Source organism: Benincasa hispida, chromosome 3, assembly GCF_027475165.1.
Source record: "Benincasa hispida cultivar pf3 chromosome 3, pf3_genome.v1.1, whole genome shotgun sequence".
In the NCBI taxonomy this organism is placed as follows: domain Eukaryota; kingdom Viridiplantae; phylum Streptophyta; class Magnoliopsida; order Cucurbitales; family Cucurbitaceae; genus Benincasa; species Benincasa hispida.
Window position 1 is genome coordinate 51431895 of NC_143480.1, and position 25673 is coordinate 51457567.

Genomic DNA, 25673 nt, shown 5'->3' on the forward strand with positions numbered 1-25673 from the left:
TAATTAAATGTTAGTATTTAATTTTGTATATTAATTAATTAATTAAAGTTATTAATTATTGTAATTAATAATTAATTAAAATTAAATTAAATTATTTAATTTAATTTAATTTAATAAGTGTCCCATTTCACGTTAAAGTAGCGGGAAAAGTTATTTAATATAATTAATTGGATTTCATTTAATTAATTAAATAGGAAGTGGGTGAAGTAGGAGTTCATCCACACTTCACATTAAAAAAATGGGAGAAGTTATTTTCTCCTTAACTCTCAATTTTCATCATAGAGAAAGAGATATTTGTGGGAAAGCTCTCCAAAAACCATTAATTCTCTTTACTCTTTCAAAAAACCAGTTTTCACTAACCAATCATCGCCAAGAGAATAGTGGGGAAGACTTTTTGGTGACGTCTTCATACTATTCGTGAGAGATCACAAATGTGAAGATGTTTGTTTTAAAAAAAAAAAAAATTGGTGAAGACCTAAAGAAGATTTGAAAAATGGTTCTTCAAAGGTAATGTTTTCTTTCTTCTCTGTATTTTTATTTTGATGTCTAACCTGTAATTTTACAGTGTTATGAATTTAGGGTACCATTTTATCTTTTTTGTGTTGTAAATTTCAAAATGAGTATCAAAGTAATAAGCGATCACTCGCTTTCGTTGGGGAATTTGATTCCTTCAGCCAAGGGTTTAATCTTAATCTTGGTGGGTCGAACTTGTTTGATTTAATGAACCAAGGCTTGGTGTAGGTTCAAGCCATAATTGTGGATTAGGTTACATTTAACCAAAATGGAACGAACCATTTTTGTAAGAGTTCAATCTCAATCTTGAGTAGAGTTTGTTTCTTTTTTAAGCGCTTACTATTAGAAGTTGTGTGTTGGCAATATTTGTTTAAGTCTGATGAATGTCTCTTGGGTTGTCTTTGCATTCGGCCTATTTGGTTAAAGGAAGTTTTCTAGAAATACTGTTTCTACAAAATATTTTACTCATGTGGAAAATCTTGTATGCAATAATTTTGCAGATCTTTTTCCTTCTCGGTGTGCAACTATTTTTAGAAGTTAGGGTCACCCATTTGTGTTGTCCGTTGTGCATATTTAAAGACGCTTAGTCTTTAATTAGGGTCGGTCATTTTCATGAAATAATTTGGAGTGTCGTTGTATTGTAAAGTTCTTCAGTCCAAGTGTGTGGTTTGTCAATCATCGAAGGCGTTTATGTTGTTGTAAGGTCGGAGACATACTCCAAACCATCTATGTAGGTTTCTTGAGAAAAGATTCTCAAGCTTAGAAGGAGCCTAAGCTAGACGAGTGGAATGGTCTTTGCTCGAGAGGAAAAGAAAAAGTACAAGTGAGAGGAAGTCTCATGACTTAAGAGGAGCTTAAGTCTAGAAGAGAGGGAGTCTCAATCTCAGGGGGAGCCTAAAATGTTCTTCACTGATATCATTGCTTAGGGGAGCCCAAGTGTCTGAGAGAGAGAATCCCTCATTTAAGGGGAGTCTAGGTGAATGGTTGAGTTATTATGTTCTATAGATGTCACTGTAATGGTATTATTATTACAGATAAGTGAAAGGATTGAATCTCAATGCGGAAGCATTTTAACACTTTTTGTTTTTAAATTGGGATGGGAAAAATACATAATTGATTTTATAATAAAGTAAAGGCTAAGCATTCAATTAAAGGAATTTAGGAAAAGTACCTTTGAAGACCAATTTCTTCATGAATCTCCGTGAATTTTCTCTGCATGAAATCCCAAGAACTCGAACGGAAAGACACTAACAATAGAGCTTCCCGACTATGTCTTTAGAAAGATCACAGATGGTGGGATCCAAAATAGCAAGGAACTAAAGAAACTCTTGAGAGAATATTTTCTCTGAGAGATTGAGAGAGAGCAAAGAGATGATAACCACACCATAGTGATTTTTCGTATTTCTACGTTTCTATATTTCACAGAAACTAATGTGAGGGGAAATAACCTCGTCATGCCCCACTCTCCACTCTCCTGCATAACTGTAAGGGATTTATTTTATTTAAAATTATCTAATTAATTTAATTAATAAATATATATTAAATAATATTTAATATATAATAAATAATTAAATAAATATTAATTAATTAATTAACTATTAATTAATCAATATAAATATAAAAATTTAATCATACATTAAAATCATATAAAAATGCATACCTCTCTCTTATCCTATAGTTTTAATATGAATCAAATTCATATTAAATTATACCCTATAGTTTTAATATAAATTCAATTCATATTTATTTAATATTCAAATCTTATTCAAATCTTATTTTCTCATATTATATAGTTTTACTTATAAATCATATTTATAACTAACTATATTCTATAATGTATCATTATACATTATACTTTATGTTAATCCTTATTAATATTAAATTACCTAAAATAATTCGAACAATTCAAATTATTGCAAAATTAATTGATCTTTGTTTTACCCTTAGTGAGCTAGTAGGAGACCTAATGAACCTACACATTAGAAGCTTCAATGATTCAGAACTAAATTAATCAATCTCTTTAATTAATATAATCAACATTCATTATGGGTCATTCCGCTAAAGACTCACAACTACACTCTTCACACTGTAGTTATATTTCTATGTCTATGGATATAACTAGTCATCAATAAGTTGATTCTTCACACATTGCTCGTAATTACAGCTGGATCAAAATTACCATTTTACCCCTATAATCACATCTTTGTCCTTAAGTCATAGTGATCCTCTAATGAATAACCTATTTATAGTCCTACCATAAACAAATCCCCCTCTGACCAATGAGAGGGAGGGACCCTTTGTTCAAGACCCAGAATCAGCAGTTATGAGAGCAATTCATCTATTTTTCCTTGCTTAATTTAGGATCATTAATGGATTTTATGTGTTAATTGTCTTATTTTGTAGGTGTCAAACAACCAAGAGGTAGAATTAATTATTTTGTGAGAAACGAGGTAAATTTGAAGCAATTTGGAGTTGATTTGAGCATACAGACTTTAAAGGAATGAAAATGACCAAACTGCCTTTGTGGAGAGCATTACAATGCTAGAACATGCATAGCTTCAACGCCCGTGCAACGTTGAATGGCAGAAGCTAAGGATGCAGGGCAGCGTCGCAACACTACCCTTAGCGTTGCAACGTTGCGATGATTAACGGAATGCCAAGTGTCCGCACGCACACGCCTGTGCAAGTGAGCGTCGAAGCATCATTGCAACGCATGCCTAATGCTTGAGGGTTGAATCAATAAAAGTGTTGCAATGCTCTTCCTAGCGTTGCATACTTCCTTCGAATTTAGGTTAAAAAAAGAATGCTGAAATTCATGGAGGTCGAGGAGAGACCTAGTTTTCTTCTTTCACCTTTGTATTTTTAGTATCGATAGGTTAGTTTTATGTTTTATTTCAGGTTGTAATCGATGGATTGAATGATCGTTCTTGATTTGTCTATGGATTAGGAGATAAATCTGTCTAATTTCTTTGAGTAAGAGATTTGATGCAATTTTCTTAAGATTTCTTTGATTTAATTCTACATTCTTCAATTTCATGCATTCGTTGAATCTTGATATAATTTAGATTTACATTTATGTGTTGGAGTGACGAACCTATCATAATCGTATGTCTTAGCTAGTTGATTTTGAGTCTACGTATTTCCTTTATGTTCGTCTGTACCTGAAATCATCCTAGTGGCAAAAGATTGGATGTGAATGCTTAGATTTATAGGCTAGTCTTGAATCTTGGTAATGCATGTGTAATCTAGATTCGAAGAATATGTTGGTTAATTGAATAAGGCTATCCGGTCAGTTAATCACACAATTGAATCCTCATTCTTAATGCATATGATTTTTAATTCTATATGATTGTTGAGAACCAAGTAGAATTAAGAGTATATAGTTCAATTAAGGTATTGGCTTTCCGACCTTAATTGATAATTAGGACACTTGATTGATTTTATTTTAATTAGTTATCGACCTTTGTAAAGACTAGTTAAATCATATCAATTTAATAGTTGTGCATGCATGAATTGAACGTTTGTCTAACTATTGAGGTCAATGATAGAAATTGTATAGAATTCTCCCTTTTGCTCTAAAAATTAAATGGGCTCCATTCCTAAATTACAGTTACCCTTTGCATTTTAATTTCTTGCATGTTTTCAATTTTTCCAAAAACCAAAACTTAGTTTTTAATACTTCATAGTCAAATTTAGCTTAAAAGAGATTTACTTATTGGCTTCTCTGTGGTTCGACCCCGCATTTACCACTGTTACTATGTTTTGTTTAGTAATAGAGTAGTTTGATGTATTATAAATCTTCTTTTGTTTCGAGACCTTTTTCGAGAATTAAACAACACCAGAAAAGGCTGCAATCACGGGAATGAGTGCATTCTATCTTGTGAAGTTATGTTCCCAACTCTCTACTTAAACAAATCCCCAAAATGGTAGTCTTATTGAGTTGACGACTTGAGCCACTCTCACCTATATAAATCAAATAATTACCCTCATAGATAGGAGTTCATACCTCACTCAAGATTGAGATCGAGTTTCCTATGGTCATCCTATGAAATGTTAGTCTCTTCAATTAACAGTGTTATAAAGAAAGATCGATCATTTCTTTGTCCGATCTGATACAAACTCTTTGTACAAGATACCTCCGCTCACATGTCTCCACATGAACGATTTAGATCGAATCATTTGTAACACTTACAAAGTGGGTCATATCCACGGTGTCACTAGGATAAGGTACCAAACTTTATCCATATACTGTAGACCTTTTAGGCTATTACTTGAACATGATCCATTTGTATATCTACCACATACTGTTCAAGCTACATAAAATAATCTCGGATCTTAGTTTATTAGATTGATTTAATGTGTCCTAAATGTTGAATAAAATATTACTTATTTTATTAAATGAATAATTTGTATTTACAAATTACAAGCTATAAGATCTTCGAGATTTAATTAGAACACTAAAACCAACAATAAATACTATGTTGTAATTTCTTATTATATATATTAGTAAAGTTATCTTTCCTGGACATATTATTCCACAGACTTGGATGTTTTTCACTGAACTAATAATTCTTGGTGTTCTCTTCATCTGTTATTTACGTTTGTTGAAACGTTTTGTGGAATATAGTGATATTGTTCATAACAATGTTTGACGTACGATAGGTACTTCCATATTATTTTCACATATAATGGCACATGATTAAAAATTTTCACAAAGAATATGATGAAATGATCTTTGGAAAGCTTAGGAAAATATTATTTTGAGTATGAAATGAGCGATGCGCAAATTATGACTTGATGCATTGATAAAACATGCAACGTCTCTTTTGAACCTTTTATTGGTAAGGGTACCATTTAATTTGTGTCTATGTCGACTAAAAGATTAATTTCTCATGAGCATGACATTTATGAATGATGAAATAATTTTTTAAAAGCTTGAAACCAATACTATATTTTGTGTAAAGAATCCAACATGTATGTAAACTATGAACTGATGCAAAGATAAAGCATGCAATTTTCCTTTTAGAACTTTTGTTGGCATTGAAAGCAATATAATTATGAAAATTAAAGGATTCTTTATAAGCATAACTCTTGCGAAAACAAATTACTAAGGTCTCGTAACCATTTTGTCTTTTGTTTTTTTTTTTTTTCAAAATTAAGCGTATTTTCTCCATTTTTTTTACAATGATTTGCATCTTTTTTTAATTACACATGATTAAATTATGAGTTAAATTCCAAAAATAAAAGTAAAATTTAAAAAACTATTTTTTTTTTTTAGTTTTCACAATTTGACTTGATTTTTTAAACCATTGGTCAAAAGTAGATAACAAAGGAAAAAAACTGAATATAGAAATAGTGTCTATATACTTAATTTTCAAAAAACAAAAGCAAAAAACCAAATGATTATTAAATGGGGTCTAAATGATGTATGCAAGACAAATGATTGACCTTGCATTTACGTTTGCCCTAGTATTCAATAGCGTAAAATGCCGTTTTATTTCAAAACTCATGATCTCTAGTAATGCGATGATAATGCTTATATACGACTATACTAGTATATGAAATGCATATGGAGAGTGAAGTTTATGTCCTTAATTCATGATGCATATAGAATGCCTAAAAATTCACATGATTTTGACCAATATTTCTAAAACCTCAGTGGAATTTAGTTCATGATGCAAGATTTTGGTATGATTGACCAAATGCAAAAATCATTTTAAGCCATAACTACATATTTGCTTGTAATGAAAGAACAACCTTATCCTGCATTTGCTCTAGTATTCAATGTTGTAAAATGTCTTTTTGCTCAAAATTCATGGTTCCTAATACTGCATACTACCTTGTAATGAAAGAACAATCTTCTCTTGCATTTGCCCCTATATTTAATGATGTAAAGTGCCTCTTTGTGCAAAACTTCTTGTTCTTAGTAATGCAATAATAATGTGTATGTATATGTCAAGACTATACTAGCATATGAAATGCATATGATAAGTAAAATTTATATCTAAAATTCATGATCTGTTGAAGGTTAGAAATTTCAAATAATATTGACTAAGATTTCTAAAACCTAAGTATAACTTAGTGCACGTGTTTGCACAAATGATGCAAGATATTGGTATGATTGACCAAATATGCAAGATTTTTTTCACCATAACTACATGTTGGCATGAAATAAATGAACAATCTTCGTATGAAGAACAAAATATATATATTTTTTTTTTAATTTTTGAGAACTTTGAAAAAAAAAATTAGACTCTATAATGACCATCTTGTTTATTTTCACCATTCTTAATAATCAATATCTATAATATAAGTTATGAGAATCAAGATTTTTTTTTTTAATCATTGGAATAGATACAAGGATAATTCCAATTACATTAGATTTAGTGAGCCCATGTAGAAGGTATATTGAGATCTATGCCAGTATTATATTATTCCAATTGTATTAAGCAGACAAGCTCATTTAAAAGGGAATCTGAGATGAATATAAGAATATAATCAAGTAGCACTCATTTAGAGAGAATTTTATACATGTCAATATTCTCAACCATATTTATTTTGGTGGACTATTTTGAAGAGGTATGCTACATATTGCTTTTGATAACTGAGAGAGTAAATCAAACTATTACCTTTTTAAGTTAAATTGTCCCATAAACTCAATCCTCGCAACGCAAAGAATGTTAGGTAAAGCAAATAAATTTGGTTTAAGCTTATGTGTGAGAATGGAGTTAGAAAATAAGAAAGTAAAAAAGCTTTTATTGACAAAAATGAAGCTTAAGAATAAATCTCGAGATTGATTTTTTAAAATAAGGGGATATTACAATATGAAATGGAATTTAATAAATTAGATTTATTAAAATTATTTAATTAATTTAAATTAAATTTTCGTTTAGTTTATATTAATAATAATAAATAAATAATAACTCCCCATGCGGGAAGTTATTGAGAGTTAGTGGGAGAAGAGTAACTCCCTCTCCTTTTAACTCAACGTGAAATGAAGAAAGAGATAAGAAAATTGTTTTTCTTGCATCTTCTTCTTCTTCCTCTCTAGTCTTAACTTTGTGGTTCTCTCAAGAAATTCTCTCCTTCTTTCATACTTCCGAAAGGGCTCCCACAAGCCACGATTCTACAGAAAATAACGGAGATACATTAGTAGCGGTGTTCGAAACATCTTGATAGGAGAATCGCTTGAAGAACGGTCTTCAAAAGTGAGTATTTCTACATTCTTTTATAAAATTACATCATGTTTATTTGTTTTTTGTTCTTGTTTTCTTCAACGAATATTGAAGAAGGAACGTTCACACGCTTCCTCATAGGATTCAGTCCCTCCATTTTATAATTTAAACAATATGTGGTAGGCATAAAGGTGAATCATGCTCAAGTAATAACCTAAATGGTTTGTAGTATATGAATAAGGTTGGGTGTCTTATCTTGGTGACATTACAAATATAACTCACTTTGTAAATGTTACAAGAGTTGTAAGTATTACAAACGACTTGATCTAAAATCGTTCATGTGGAGAAATGTGAGTGGGAGTATCTTATGCAAAGAGTTTGTATAAAACTGGACTGTGAAATGATTAATATCTCTTTATACCACCGTTAACTGAAGAGATTAATCTTTCATAGGATGACCATAGATAACTCGACCTTAATTTTGAGTGAGTTGTGAACATTTGTCTATAAGGGTAGACCTTTAATTTATATGGACAATTGAATCTAATAACACATACAAAATAATTTAAACCTTAAAAAATATAGAAAAATATCCAATTAATTTATAAAGAATATGTATAAAATAGTGGAAAACAATTCAAACATTTGAATAAATTTAAATTTTGATTAGATAAATGAAATTTGATAATATATTGATATTTAAAATATAAATTTGGTAGAAAAAACTAGATATTTAATTCAAGTGAGATTAATTCGAATAGTGGTTAAACAAAATCTAAATTAATAGTAAAATCTACATTGAAAGATTAATTACATGAGGAAAATCAGGAAGGGCAGTTATTTTGATGATGACGCTTATTTTTAGTTTTTCAATTGTATTGATTAGAGAAAAAGTGGAGAACTAAGGCATCATCAGTTATCCTATATATAAAACCCCATCATTGCTTATGATTCTATAATTACTATGTATTTATAGTTTCATCAATAACAAAAGCTACGACCTAAACAAGAATAAAATAGGGATTTGAAAATTTGTGGTAATGTGCATGTCATGTAAGTTGCGATAAATCTTATTATTTGTCGATTTTGCCATTTTTTAAAACCGACCCATAAAATCTATCATACGCTCCAAATCCCTTTTAAAAACCTTCAACTTTAATTTCTCCTAAATTTTGTGTCGCTTCAAAGGTTTTTGTAATGTCATACTTTTTAATGTTTTTTTATACATATTGGTATTCTAAAATGGGATTGCGGGTTTGGTTTGTAGGATAATCTCAAGGAACAAGGTAAATTAGTTTGCCTTTATTTGATAACCATTTCATGCATTGAATGAAATGTAAATTAAAATGGATTTTACATCAAAATTATGCTAATTTACTCAAATTTTTTTTATGTATTGTTGGGGTATTATTGTTGATTTTTTTAAATGGTTAATCTTAATTTGTTGTTGATCAATATTGTTGACATTTTTATGGTTAACTTGTGGTTGGCCAATATTTCTGTTAATCTTTTGATGTTGAGGTCGTGAGAGTTTAAATTTTATTTGAAGTTATTAATATTACTATCTTTAAGTTTTATATTGAGTTTGACATTGGTATATAGATAAATGCATGGTTATGTTTAAGTTTTGTATTAATGTTGCTATTTTTGTTTTGTAGGTATCTTGGAGTTTATGTTCAAACATGAGGTAGAGAAAAATCAAGATATGTTTTCTGGATATATTATGTAATGTACATTTGTATTTTGTAGGCATTTTGGGGTTTATGTTTTATGGATAAAATGTAGGAAAATTATTTCAAATGGTAAAACTGCCAAAAATATTTACAAAATATAGCAAATTTTCAAAACTATGAATGATAGACATTGATAGACTTCTATCAATGTCTAACAATGTTACTGATAGACACTGATAGAAGTCTATCAGTGTTTATCAACGTCTATCATTAATAGTTCTAAAATTTTGCTATGTTTTGTAAATATTTTGATTCATTTTTCTATATTTAAAAATAGTCCTAAAATGTAATTGTAATCAATTTTGTGAAACTAAATTGTATATTATGTATGAAAAACTAATTCAATGTAAAATTTGTTGATTTTAGTTTATTTATTTAATATTGTAAGATTCAAGTAGATTTCAATTGTTGCTTTTTTTCATTTAAAAAAAATAATAGGATTGATTTTCAGAAAATTAGAAAAAATTTATATAAAAAAAGACCATTCTCGAAGCCAAATTTTAAGGCATCAGAAAAACAATAAAAATATGTAAAATTTTGAAACCTTTCTTGACACCAGACTAGATTGGTGTTGGGAAAGGTAACCTATCCCGACGCTAAATCAAATTGGCATCAGGAAAGGTACCCCTCTCCCGACGCTAATCTTTTGAATTTAGCGTCGAGAAAAGCTTTTTCCCCACGTATCCAACCCTTTGCCAATGGCAAATAAGTGGCGTTGGCATATGGTATTTATCTTGACGCTAATAAATCAATTTTTGGAGTTGGGACTTGGCGATGCTACCATTTTGGCATTGGCATATCTCCTCCCAATTCGAAGGGTTATGAGTTCAATTTTTTCCGACAAAGGAATTTTTTTGCATCGGAATAGGGTTCCCAACGACCTCGTTAATGGTAAAAAAAAGCATCGGAAAAGCATTTTTCGACGTTTTTCTTATTTTTCCCGATGATTTTTTCCATCGGTAAAAGTAAAATTTCTTGTAGAGATAGGACCCTCCAATAAGTCTATTGAAATTGGCTCTAGAATAATAGAATCTCGTCATCTATACATAACGAATTGAAGGTACAACCATATTACCTTCTTTTCAAAAAGAGCTAATACTTGTTAGGTATTTTAATTTGATACTGCTTCGCACCCAAAAAGAAATGGGTTGCATCTGATTTAATATCTAGAATCATTACATGGGGTTCTCAACAATTACTTTATTTCTTCTGAAGACCACACTTGTTTTCTACTCAATTGCATTATTTCGAAAGAAAACCTTTTATTTTAAACGGCCGATAATTGTATTTTTTTTTTGTATACATTTAATCTATTTTTCTTCTTATTTTCCCATCTATTTATTTTGTTTTTATTTACGAAATTTTTCACCGAAACAGTGCTTTACCCCTAAATGTTCAGTCAACTGTTGCGCCTCAACACATTTCGGGGAGAATCAGCGAGCTCTGGGTTCGAGTGATATTTCACTCCTAACCACAACTCATCCATTGATTCTTCAACATCAGTCAGTTTGGACCCAATGCAGGTTGAACTCTATGGAATCTAAGCCTCACTACCCTCTTAGAGCATTACAAGGCCTTTTTTGTCGGCCCCATATGGATTCAGCTTAATAGATTCTGCTTAGGGGTCAACTTTGCGTCAACCTCAAGCAACTACATTGGGATAGGACTGGGTTCCCCACTCTCAGAAGCCGAATTTGAAGCAGGCAAGTTCAATGGGACGAGCACTTCCACACTAGGTAATCTTCGTCTTATATTGTCGGCCTCCCAGAATGGACATGTCATGTTGGCTTGATGCACCAGCTCCACTACCCTACTTCACTCAATCAATCTCTTAATCTTAATCCTACCACCCTTCCTACAACTAAACCACCAATAGCGGGAGAGCTCACATTCTGACTATAGAATGATAGATGTTCAGCGTCAGGTTGTCCCCCTTCGATAAGCAACCAGAAAGATTAAGTCGTTTAGAAAGACAAAGCACAATCGATTAAAGAGTTGTACAATCTAATTAGATATCAGTAATACATACGATTCAAAAAAGAATGAGAATTCAATTACTAGAGGACTGTCACAAGAGGCACATTCCCCGCTTTCACTTACATTAGTCTGAGTTCGAGGAAAAGAAAAGGAGATTACTATGGGTCAGCCGGTAAAGAGTCTCAAGGAAAGAAAAAGACATTATCCCCTTAGCCTTAGTCGACTTCGACAAAACAAAGATAGGAAGACTTCGACTAAGTCCTCTTGACGACTAAAAGCCAACAATCTCAGGGTTTATAAAAGTTTGGAGATTGAAATCTTAGTTGTTTAGCTTAGGTCCATCAATCAATTTTTTTTTTTTTTTTTTTTTTTTTTTTTTTTTTTTTTTTTTTTTTTTTTTTTTTTGTCATTAAGATGAAAATAATGTTCTTATTTTTGCTCAAGATAAAAAGTGAAAATTAACTTATCTTTTAAAGAAAATACCTTGAACTTCGTTCTTTGGGTAAAAATATCTTTGAACTTTCAAAGTTTAAAAGATACCCTCAAACTTTCAAAAAGAGTTAAAAATACTCTGGACGTTAGTTTCAGATGGAAACCGTTAGAATTTTGTTTAAAAAATACTCTTGAACTTTTCGAAGTTTCAAAAATACCTTTAACTTAAAAAAAAAGTTTTTTTAAAAAATCCTTTATTAGTATATGAACTTAAACCGTTAATATCTCATTGCAAAACTAACTTTAAAATTGAAAAAAAAAAAAGTTTAAAAATTCTCCTACGGTTAATATGATGATCAATTTGTTTGAAGTTTTCTTAAGGTTGAAAAAAAACTAATTTTAAAACAAATTATATAGATATCCCCAATTTTTTCATATAGATACTCTCACTTTTCTCATAGTTGTCCAATTTTTAGCTTACACAAATTTTCTTAACAACCAAAATAAAAATAAAAATTTTAAATTAAAACATAAAATCTCACAAAATTATAAAATAGTCAAATAGTTAACAAAAAAGGGAGTAAGAGAGTATTGAAGAAAGGATGGGAGAAAAAAAGATGGAAAATAGAGAAGTAAGACAGTATTAATGATTTCTTTCATATGTAAGGATATTTTTGAAAGTTTATTAAAGTTTAAGAGTATTTTTGAAACTTTTGAAAGTTCAAGGACATTTGACACAAAATACTAACGTTTCCATCCAAAACTAATTGTAAGGGTAGATTTTAACTCATTTTGAAAATTTAAAAGTATTTTTTAAACTTTTAAAAGTTTAAAGATATTTTTTATATAAAATACAAAGTTCAAGAGTATTTCACAAAATTTAGCCTTTTTTTAAAAAAAAAATAGAATTTAACAATTGTATAGTCTTAAAGGAGTCTTTGAACATAAAAACTAAATTACCCCATTCAAAATAAATTGAAATTCAATATTGACAATAAAATCTTGTGAAGGAGTTTTACAAACAAATTATCCTTATTCATTACTAGAAGATGATCCGATCACGCTTCGTTCCTAATGAGTCATGTATGGTGGACGATATTATCACGACCCCATACAACTGACTATTGACCTTCATCTCCCATCCTCATTTTGGACTCATTGGTCACAAATTGATCTTGAAAACTATAGTGGGTATGTGAAGATTGACCTCCGTCTTCAGTGAATTTTTTATGGATTATATTATGAAATGATACTATTGTTGTGACCAATTGTCATAGAAGGTTGCTAGTTGCAACATGAATATAAGTGTGTATTGTTCATATCAGTAGGTCACACACCCTAAATTTATATGCATTGCTCATATCGATAAGTGATACCTACATATGTAATACAATCATTTAAAATTTGAAGATCAGATTTAAAATTGATGTTTTTGTTTAAGGCCTTTTTTGAGTCACAACATCAAAATTTATAAAATATAGATTCATTTTAGCCATAAATAAATTGGGAAAGAAAAATAAATCTATGTGAGGGAAAATTTGTAATTCCTTAAATTTCAGATGAAACACACCCATAACACTAGATCAGGCTAACTTTTATCCACCACCCCCCCCCCCCCCCCCCCCCCCCGCCAAAAAAAAAAAAAAAAAAATCCTTAAATATATAATTAAAAGTTTAAAGTAAAATTCCTCCAAAAAAAAAAGTTTAAAGTAAAAAAATGATAAAGTTAATAACAAAAATTGATATCTTTACCTTAAATTTTCAACATCCTTTACTTACCAAGAAATGTTATATCTTTGATTTTGTTCATTGAAATTATAACTCAAAATTTTGAAATTAACATCAGAAATATTGATGTTGTTGAAACTTTAGAGAATTTAAATATAAAAAACAGACATATAGCAAGAACATCTCTTTCATATTTTTTGTTAATTAAAAATGGATTGCCCAAAATCTATGCTATATTAGGTTTACTTAAAATAGCAACAACTATTAATAAAATTTGATTTCATTTAAACTTTTTTATTTTTAAAGTAATATGTTTTCGTTAATAATTTAGTTAACATTATAATTAAATAAGGATTAATTAAAATAAAAGTATGACCAATCTGGATGTAGCTAAGTGGATGCCATCGGTTTGCACCCCACATAGTAGTTGAAATAGAAAACTTAATTAAAAATGTCTAAAAAATTTTGAAATAAAAATAGGTCTGTTTTCAAATATAAAAAAATGAACCAAAATATCTATTACTGTCTATTAGTATCTATCAGCGTCTGTTATTAGTATTTCTAAAATTTTTGCTATATCTTGTAAATATTTTCAACAGTTTTACTATTTGAAATAATTTCCCATTAAAATATCTCAACTAAAAATAATTAAAATAGGTTTTTTTAATAAAAAAAAAATTATTAGAGCCACAATAACATGAGATTCATATCAAAATTAACTGACATTGAGAAAAGTAGCACATCCATTCTTATTAGGATGACTAAATTATAAAAATACCCATAAACTTTTGTCCTTTCTGTCAAAAATACCTTTGAACTTTCAAAAGTTTTAAAAGTATCATCTTTCAAAAAGAAGTAAAAAAAACACTCTTACCGTTAGTTTTTTTTTTTATGGAAATCGTTCGTGTTTTGTTTAAAAAAGTTTAAAAAATACCCTTATTGTTATATGAGCACAAACTGTTAATACTCATTTAAAAAAATAATCTTATCGTTAATTTTGGATGGAAATTGTTAGTGTTTTGTTTCAAAAATATTGTTGAACTATCAAAAAGTTGAAAAAATATCCTTACTGTCAGTATATAAACACAACTGTTAATACTCGTTTCAAATATTCTTAAACTTTTAAAAATTTCATTAATACTCTTATCATACTCTTATCCTTACAAAAGTTTCAAGAATACTTTTATTGTTAGTATGGTGATCAATGTGTTTGAAGTTTTCTTGAGTTCAAAAAAACCAAGTCTAAAATAAATTATATAAATGTACTCTTTTTTGTTCATATAGATACTCTTATTTTTTCTTTCATTTGTCCAATTCCTAGACCAATTTTATCAAAACAAAATATAAACCATAATTTCAAGTTAAGGTAAAGCATAAAAACCCAAAAACCTCCAAAAATAAAAATCTCTCCTTAAAACATAAAAAAAATATAAATAGTCAAATACAAAAAAATGTATTTGGCTATTAACACATACTCAGCTACTAACAGTTAAAAGAATTAACAACATGGAGAGGAAGAAGGGAGGAAAAAAATAGAGAAAATAGGAATGATAGGTCATTGATTGAAATAGGAAAAAAAAAGTAAAATGGGTGATGAAGTGAGGATAAATGGTAAGAGCATTAATTTTTTCTCTTTTTAAGTAAAGCTCCTAATGTAACTTTGAAACGTTATAGCTATTTATTATGAGGTCCTAATTTATTAAATGTGAAATTCTTAACAATAAAATCTAAAAAATTTTAAAAAAAAAAAATGGACCTTTTAAGTTTACTCTCAATTTGCCTATGTACTATTTTTTTTCTAGACAAATTTGGGTGTTCCTCTGCTGATTAGAAACTTGGACAAAGGAGAGATTTAATATAAGCCTTAAGAAAGGTAATCTTACAAGTTGTTAAAAAAATATTATAAGGTAATCTTACAAGTTGTTAAAAAAATATTATAACAAAAAAGATAAGTCATAGACTAATTTAAAGTCTCTAAATTTGGTTTTAAGTTTCAATAATTTACACTTTTACTTTTAAGTTTTCAATACTCATATTTATTTTAGATCATTTGAGCCACATAGGTACATATTGAGTGTTTATGGATTGAGTTATGTCGGACTTAGACAGTTTTAAACTCAATTCAATTATTGGAATAATAAAAATTTCAACTCAAACAACCCTTATTAAATATCCAATTCAACTCAATAATAAAATATTAGAGTTATTACAAATATAACAATCAGACTCAAAATATTAGTTGATATAGCATAATGTAAAAAAGTTTGCAAATATGACAAAATTTAGATTCAATTCAACTCTCTGAATTTATCATTGCTATATTTACGAATTTTTTAAAAGATATTATTATACACTTAATTATTAGTACTAAAAATATTATCTATTACAATTACTTAACATATTTGAATTAGTTTTGTTCAAGTTTACTTGCATCATTTATTTAGACTTTTGTTTTTTAAAAAAGACAAAAACGTTAATATATCCCTACCGACACATGCATACATGAAATCATAGACGTCCGAATTGTCTATTTCGTGTGGAAAGCTATTCTCCTATTATCGTTGTACTCCACAAACATAATCACCCAAAATTTCTTCACAAAAATTAAATAATAACAAAAAAAAATCCATAAATTTTAAAAAAAACTTAAGTTAAATGATAAAACTATCGAAAATATTTATAAATTTTAAGAAAAACTTAGGTTGATCTGTGATAGACCACAATAGCTATCTTCTATGTCTATTTGTATCATGATAGACATAAATAGTAGTTTTTATCACGATCTATCGTAGATAGACAGTAAAATTTTACTATATCATATAAATATGTTGGTTCATTTTATCATATTTGAAAACGATCCAAATTTTAACCCTCTATTTGTCAAACAGAAAAAAAAAAAGAAAAGAAAAAGATAAAGCATACTATTATGTGGACACCGACAAGTGCACGTCCGAATTTATGTGTGGAAAGTTATCTTCCATCACGGTTATGTTTGTTTTTGTTATTTTTTCTTCACAATTTTAATTTATGAGATGAACTCGAATTATTTTTCAATTAATTGTATATTTTTTTTAATATATTGGTGAAAGATCGAAACCTCGAAGTTGATAGTAGAAGTTTATGGAGTTGAATTATAATTAATTGTTACACCTAATTACACCTAATTATATATTTTGTACCATTATTTTTATTCATTAATTCTATTTATTGTACACCTAAATTCCTAATAAAATATATTTATATATATTTATTATTATTGCCAAAAGTCAAATCTAGCAACAATTATTTAAAACAAACCCACTTATATTCTAAGGGGCGTTTGGGGAAGGAGTATCCTAAGATTATAATAACCACCTCTTGCTATCGTAAATACTATTTCAAACCCCCAATTAGCTATAGTCAACACTATTTCAAAACTTTCTTTGCTACAACATTTACTATTTACTACAGTTTTTACTATTTTACATTCATAGTTTTTAAATTTTTGCTATAGTGTTTACTATTTTTTTCTCAAATTAAAATAATTTATACTTCAAACACATACTATTATAACCAAAACTAAAATAATCTATACCTCAAACACAAACTACTATAACTCAACTAAAATGACCTAAGACTATAATAATCAGGTCTATGCTCTAAATGCCCCCTAAATTATTAGGATTATTTGACAGATGGATTGATAGACAAAAAAAAAAAAAAAAAAGTTGAAATATTAGTCTTATATTTCTTTTTAAACAATTTTTTTTAGTATTTCTCTTCTTTTTTTCTCTAACGCTTGTTCTATTTCTCTCTCGAAAAATCTTGCACCCTTTTTTCGTCCTATTGTTTTTCTTTCTCTAGATCAATTCTTTGTATTTCATCTCCGACAACACCAACACTCTCTTCCCTACATTTCATCTCCAACGATGCAACAATGACAACAAGAGGAGTTATTTCTTCCATCTCCGACAATACGAGGGACGGTCGGTGACAATAAACAGAATTTTTTTAGATGCTAAACGAACTAAGTGTTGAGGAAAAGAGTGAAAGTGAGCAAGAGCTAGATGAGCAAGAACAGTAGGAAAAAGACTTAGTGATGCCACCAAAAAGTTGGAAAAACTTTATTTTGAAAAATCGGCCAAATTTTATTTTTTCAACAAAAAATCCAAGTTAAAGTTGGATCGCTTTTTTTCTCAAATGAAAATTTCAAGCAAAAGTTGTCTTCATTGTTAGTTAGAATTTAATTTTTATCCTAACTAGTTTAAATAATAAAAATAATTTTCATTGAAGAAAAAGATAAACATACTTCGGTTATATTAGCATTAATTCTGATCGTATTTTAACATTTATATGAAAGAGAAAAAACAAGAAAGGAAAAAGTAGAGGATGAGGCAAAAAATATAAATATATATATCTAAAAAATATACAATCCATTAATTTAAAAATATTTTTATTTAGTTCAACCAGAAGTGATATGTAGAAAATTTTAAATCTTTGACATGACGACATATATCTTAGGGTATGTTTGGTATGTGATAAAAGTAGAGAGTTGAGTTGAGTTAAGTTGGTAATTATTATCTGGAGAGTTACATTGTCTGTGTTTGTTTGCAGAGTTGAGTTGAGTTGGTAATTATTGTCTATGTTTGTTGTGCAGAATTGAGTTGAGTTGAGTTGGGGGATCTGATGCAGTTTTTTTTTAATGAGATTAGTTCTATTTTTTTTGTTGTTGTTTTTTTATTTCATTCTTTTATTTTTTTAGTTTTATCCTTTGCTATTGTTGATTAATTTTCAAATATACATGTATTTTCTCAAATCATTTATGACATAAACTGGACAATCTCAATTTTTTTTCTCAATTTGTAGAACATAATATATTATTTTTCATATATTATTTTCAAAAACTGTAATAATTCTAATTCTCTTCAATCGGTAAAACATACCAACAAAATATATTTCATATTGTTGCTCAATTAATTGTATATTGTATGTATATATATTGAATGTATGTATATATATTGAAGGTAATTATCCCAATTACTAATTTGTATATTGTATGTATATATATTGAATCTTACTAACTTAACTTTATTATTTCACATATCATACAGCTTATTTTTATATAATATGGATAGTATATTTGGGGATTCAAACGGCAAAGATGAGGGAAGAGAGAAAGAAATGAAAATAGAATCCAAAGGTTTGACGATAAAAAAAAAAAAAAAAAATCAGATCTGGATCCAAACGGCAATGATGAGGGAAGAAAGAAAGAATGAAAATATATTGATTTTTAGGGTTAGTTTTGAGGGATAAAAAAGGGAGTTTTGAGTGGGTAAAAAATGGATTTTAATAACCCATAGGTTTGACGATAGAAAAAAAAAATCTGGATCGGGAAATATGAGGAAAGAGAGAAAGAAATAAAAATATATTAATTTTTAGGGTTAGTTTTGAGTGGATAAAAAATGGAGTTTTGAATGGGTAAAAAAAGTTTTAATAACCCATAGGTTCTCTTTATGGGCAGATGTCTTTAGACTCACGAAACCTGCTTTCAAATTGAGGGAAAACCATTCTCGAAGAAGCGTGACCATCCAGTTGAATCTCGTTACCCTCCCATGTGGTTATGGGGGAAGGCCTATTTTCCACTATGTTACTATGGAGCTGGGCGGCAAGCAAGTGAATGTGATTCCGCCCTCCATCAGCTGGTATGTGAGCTTCGCTCCAACTATTGTTGGTACTATGAAAACGAAACGTAAAAGAAGTGAACTTGAGCTCAATCCAACAATGTGCTGGTCTTATACAAGACTCATTTGTTTTAGATTCCGGTAATGCGGGTAGAAATGCTAACAAACATGGGTAATAAATACCAATCCAACCTAATAACTCATACCCATTTATCAAACACCTCCTTAATGACAATTATTAGTACAGCCTCTACTATACGAATCCCATGCTTTCCTTCTTACATACTAAAAGTGAAATAACAATAATTCAATTAATTTTCTTTTGCTACATAACTCATTGCTATTGGAGCAAAATTTAAGCGTAGGCTTGGCTACAACCTGCAGCCCAACTATGTGACCCATTCTTATGGTGCCATGTGGCTTCTTTTTTCTTCAATTTTTTTTTCATTCGCTCATTTTTTTTTTCCTCCTTCTTTCCAAGGTGTTCAAATAACCCGACAATCCAGACTAACCAATCCAAAATATAAGAGTTAGATTGAGTTTCGAATAACCCAACAATCCGGACTACCCAACCCAAAATATAAAGATTGGGTTGGATTAGTTTTGTTTTTGGGTTAGGTTGAGTTAAATTTTTTCTATTTTTGTTAGGTTGAGTTGGGTCATGGGTTCCCTAAAAAGAATTTTGGTTGACCCAAACCAACACGAATTATATATATAAATAAAATATATTATACATATTTCTATTTGTTTAAAACTTGATTATTTTATATTGATTACTTTGTGAATTTTAAGTATTTTTCTTTTAAAATTGTTATGATATTTGTTTTTATTTGAAGTTTGCGATAAATATCTTAGATATTTGCCATTTAGCATTAAATTTTATGATATTTTAATTATTAGTTATGTGTTGCATATAAATTTATATATTTTTCATTAAAAAGAAAAAAATTATAATTTGACAACTCAATCCAACCCAAGTTAGGTTGGATTAGAAACTTTATTTGAGTTTTTTGGGTTACCAATCCAATCAATCCGAATTTTCGGGTTGTCCAAAAAATACCCTCAACCCATGCACACCCCTACTTCTTCTTCTTTCTATTTTTCATCTTTTTCTTTTTCTTCTAAATCTCACGTCTCCATGAGAGGCTAGAGTGGAGCTTGAGATTGGGAGCAAGAATGAAAAACAGAACCAACAAAGAAAGAAAGAAAGAAAGAAAGAATTACAGGAAAAAGAAGGAGATGAACACGAAAAGAAAAGGAAAATAATTGGAGACGTTAGATTTGAAAGAAAAATTAAAACAAGAAAAAAAAAAAAAAAAGAATGAAGGAGAAGCAAAGAAAGAAGATGAGCGAATGATGCAATTAAATTTTTTCTACCCTAATTAGTTAAACTTAAACTATGCTCATATCTACGCTCTCATTTAAAAGTTCACCTACCACACAAAAGTTAAAAAGTCACTTGTTATATAGAACAATTATATATATCCACAAGAAAGTTGACAGGAATCCTTCAGCTTTTTTTCCATGGTATCCATCTTCTACCACCCTACTCATTCATCACCTTTCCCCATGAACAACCTTCCAGATGCCTTTCATTTCAAAACAGAGGGCAGGATCATGGCGGCCTATTGCCCCGGGATTCAGCCTGTAACTAGTGCCTCAATAGCCTCCGATAAACTTATTTGCAGCAAACCTCGAAGCAACAATGGCCCACGGGTCATAATCCCACCGCCCACCACTGTCCCATCGACACTCGGTCACTACTTAGCCCGTCGCCTCGTTCAAATCGGTGTCTCCGATATCTTTTCGGTTCCGGGAGACTCCAATCTGATGTTGTTTGATTACTTTGTGGCAGAAAAAGGGTTGAATCTTGTGGGGTGTTGCAACGAGCTCAATGCTGGTTATGCAGCCGATGGCTATGCTAGGCGTCGTGGCGTGGGAGCCTGTGCTGTGACCTTTACAGTTGGTAGTCTTAGCCTTATCAACTCCATTGCAGGTGCTTATTCTGAGGATCTTCCTGTGATTTGTATTGTGGGTGGACCAAATTCTAATGATTATAGGAGTAAAAAGATTCTCCACCATACAATTGGGTTGCCGGATTTCACTCAAGAATTTCGATGCTTCCAAAATGTCACTTGTCATCAGGTAGCTTTTCAAGTTAAAATATTTCTTTATTTATGAGTAACACATGGCGGCCAGCTTAATTTCACTTTTTCATTTTTGCTTCTTTTTGTGGTAATTTTTTTTTATTTAATACAGGATGGAAATCGAACTTCTAACCTTTATAGAAGAAGGTCATGTCAATTATTATTGAGCTAAATTCATAGTAAAGAAGAAAATTTTAAATTTATTAAATAAAATAAATGTTAAAATACCATTTTTGTTCTCTATATATTGAAACTTATTCCATTTTAGTCTCATTAATTACCTTCAATGAATCAAAGACTTAGTCCCTACTGTTAGCTTATTTGTTAATCACGTTGATTTTTAAAAAAAAAAAAAAACTTTATGTATCTATCATCATTTTTACTATAAATTTTGAAAATATATTTTTCATGTTTATGTTCTTTAGGTAAACTATTACTATTATTTATCCAATTGCGATAAAAATTAATTTCAAGAGACTAAACATAAACTAATTGATGGAAAGTATAACGATTAAAATAATATATTTGAAGGTACGAAATTAAACTTGAACAAACTTTAAAATAGGATACCAAAATAAATTTGTCAGGTGTGATTACATCCTAATAATTATAGATGAATATTATTATTAAGAATGCAAACAAAATCTCATAATAGCTATGAAAATTACAGAAGTGATCTTCAGTATATAAACGACAACAATTATACATCTCCTTGATATTGGAACTTTGAAGAGTTCATCTGATTTTCATGTCTCTTCTTGTTCTCCTTTCTTATGGTTGGTATAGGTCATTATTGACAATCTGGAAGATGCACAGTGGCAAATAGATAGAGCAATATCCAAATGTTTGGAAGAAAGCAAACCAGTTTACATTAGCATTTGTTGCAATTTGGTGGCCATTCCTCATCCTTCTTTCTCTGCTCAACAACTCATCCCTCTCTCCCTCTCTCCCAAGTAAATCTTTCTTCTCCCAAAATACTCCAAATCCTAAATTTAATTCACTCATTTCCAAAAAACAAAAAATGTTAATCCTTCATTAATTTCTACTTAATGTTATCATAGGCAAAGTAATCAATTGTGTTTGAAGATGGCAGTGGAGAAAGCATCTGATCTTCTAAATACAGCCGTTAAACCTGTAATGATCGGTGGAAAGAAGCTACGACTCGCCAAAGCACAAGCCGTATTTCTAGAGCTAGCCGATGCTTGTGGCTACGCTGTTGCCGTTACACCATCGGCAAAAGGCATGTTTCCCGAGAACCACCCTCATTTCATCGGAACTTATTGGGGAACAATCAGCACTGCCTTCTGTGGGGAGACGGTGGAAATAGCCGATGCCTCAATTTTCATAGGAGCCACTTTAGACGAACTGGAAACCATTGGCTACTCTCTTACCTACAAAAAAAATAAAGCCATTATCGTAGAACCAAACCGCGTCATGTTTCCAAATGGATCGTGTTTTGGGTTGATTTTAATGAAGGACTTTCTTCAAGCTCTAACTAAGCGGCTCAAACCCAATTTAACAACTTATGAGAATTATCGCCGAATTTATATACCCGAGTCGGATCCACCACAATCCGAATTGGGTGAGGCATTGCGGGTCAATGTTCTTTTCAAACATATTCAAAAAATGTTGACCAATAACATGACTGTGATATCTGAGACGGGTGACTCTTGGTTTCATTCTCAAAAACTTAAACTACCAAAATCATGCGGGTATATATATATATATATATATATATATATAAAAAGTAGTTTCTTCACAACTTTAAATCTTATTTTGGTTATCAAAATTTAAAATTTGTAAATTTAGCAACTTGATTATGATATGAAATGCATAGGTATGAGATACAATTGTTGTATGCATCAATTGGATGGTCTTTGGGTGCAACTTTAGGATATGCCCAAGCTGCGCCAAAAGAGCGTGTGGTTCTTTGTATTGGTGATGGAAGCTTTCAGGTTAACTTTAATATAATAGATAAGCTTATTCTAAATTTAATTTATTGTTGTTCATATGCTTTATTCTAAAGTTCAATTAAAATATTTTAAAATGAATTTAAGCCCATTTAATTATTATTATTATTATTATTGAAATACATGGAATGCTTATTTAATTTTGGCAGATGACTCCACAAGATGTGTCTACAATGTTAAGGTTGGGGCAAAATAACATAATATTTTTAATCAATAACGGTGGATACACAATTGAAGTAGAAATTCACGATGGCCCTTACAATGTTATCAAGAATTGGGATTATACTGCCATCGTCGATGCTATGGACAACCGTGAAGGCAATTGTTGGACCACCAAGGTCAATTCTCAATACCCTTTTTACTTTAAATTTTCATTTACACTATTATTTCAATATAAAAGGAAACTATGGTTATATATGCTTTGCCCTATTTTCAAACGCAAAAATAAACGTCTTAAAAGTTTACGTTTGGTAGTATTTGATCTCTAAGTTTTCACACTTGACATTTTGATCTTTAGAATTTGAAAAAAAGAAAATGATATATTTGAAACCATTATCAATTTTTCATAAAAAAACATCAAGTCAATTTTTTGTTAGCTACAATAGGGACTATATAAACCATTTTTCAAATCTCATGAACTCTAATGTCGAGTTTAGAGACCTAGATATTATAAAACTCAAACTTTGAAACAAATATATATTTATATATTATTCTCTATTTTTTTTTTAAGTATCAAATGCCAAAGGATAAATAATTGTTCGATAAAATCGGTCAAGTGCAAAAGTTAGAGACAAAGAGGGAAAAATTGTATTTTTTTTCCATAAATAGTTTCTTTAAAATAAAATTGTGTTTGCATGTCAGGTTCATACAGAGGAAGAGTTGGTGAATGCAATTGAGATAGCAACAGGAGATCGAAATGATTGTTTGTGCTTTATAGAGGTTATTGTTCATAGAGATGATACTAGTAAAGAGTTACTTGAATTTGGAAGCAAGATTGCAGCTATGGGTAGTCGTCCTTCAAATCTTTTGTAAAATCGATGATTATTCATTTATTTAAAAGTATAACTCAAGCGGCAAATAGTATGTATTAATGTGATCAAGATGTTTGTGGCTAGAATTCTTTTCCCTCTTATACTTATTATATAAAAAAAAGTAAGTTGAAAATGTGAAAAATTATATGAACTTTCAATCAAGTGCCATGAATGTTGCCTTCATTTTGTGAAATAGGGAGGTCACATGAGACCAAATGGAATAATATAGTACTGAGCAAGAGAAGACTTTTTGTAATATCCAGACTTCAGCTATGTGTGATAATTTTGGGGTTCTCTTGATTGCTGTGGCTATGATTTGACCTCTTGAATTTCTAATAATCAACTTTACTCATTTGTTCTGCCTTCATTATCATGGTTCAAAATAAACTTCAAACTGTAAATTTTGTTATGCTGGATCAGCATTCTTGTAGTGTGTACTTATTATGTCACATGTAACACTCACGACTGAATACAAATTTAATATTATATCATCTAATAATATATTTAAGCATAGGAGTGATATATAAGTATATAAACGAAGGCAATTATCTCAAACCAATAAAAGATTCTTTTGAATGAACAAAAGTAAAATCATAATAAAATTGACAACATCATACTGTTGTGACGATAAGTAGAGGACCTGTTGTTCTTATCAATCAGTATCCAAGTCAAAATCTAAACCTAGTTCTTATTAGATTTTCAAAACAAATAGAAATAGAGAGAGATTAATGACTGTGCTCAATCATGACGTTTCCCACTCATCTTGAAAGACTACGGCCATGCAAATGTGATATGCGTTCAATCAAGCTCAATTTGGTGATGATACCTCAAGAAGTGAACTGGTTGGATCATCCAAATGAAAAGCAAGCTATAATTGGTGGAGGTGGAAAAATTTCAGGTACTATAGCGTACCTACGACTTTCATTCTTTATTTGACACGTCATTAAATAATTTATTATTTTATTTTGTGGACCTATGTAATTCTTAAATGTTACTTTTTGTGGCAAATAATGAATGGAGGTAGCCGTACTACTAAAAATTCTTTGGACAAATTTATTAGAGTAAAGATCTAGGTTTAATACTTTGTTTGATGGGAGGGATGAGCGCTAACAAAATCTCCAAGTTTAAGAAATCCTCAATTTTGGTCCCTAAACCAACATCTCCATAAAAAACTTAAAAGATGCTAACATGGTAATTTTTAAAATAATAATAATAATCTTACAAAAACTATTATTATCTTTCCACACTCGTATACAGATATGGTATAGGGGTGCATTCAATCTTTGTTTGTCTATTAGTTCATAGTT

General features: G+C 29.8%; 1 protein-coding gene and 1 long non-coding RNA gene across 2 annotated transcripts; both read left to right on the forward strand.

Moving 5' to 3' along the window:
• Positions 1 to 267: 267 nt before the first annotated feature.
• On the forward strand, positions 268 to 3527 carry LOC150037371 (uncharacterized). Its single transcript, XR_016528741.1, has 2 exons — positions 268 to 507; positions 2917 to 3527. It is a non-coding gene; the product is annotated as an uncharacterized LOC150037371 (long non-coding RNA).
• Positions 3528 to 20765: 17238 nt separating this feature from the next.
• On the forward strand, positions 20766 to 24531 carry LOC120072984 (pyruvate decarboxylase 1-like). The gene is made up of 6 exons (XM_039025537.2): positions 20766 to 21363; positions 22152 to 22318; positions 22427 to 23077; positions 23203 to 23320; positions 23485 to 23673; positions 24197 to 24531. Exons 1-6 carry the CDS (start codon positions 20788 to 20790, stop codon positions 24365 to 24367), a joined length of 1872 nt encoding a protein of 623 aa, XP_038881465.2. The 5' UTR covers positions 20766 to 20787; the 3' UTR covers positions 24368 to 24531.
• The last annotated feature ends 1142 nt before the right edge of the window (positions 24532 to 25673 follow it).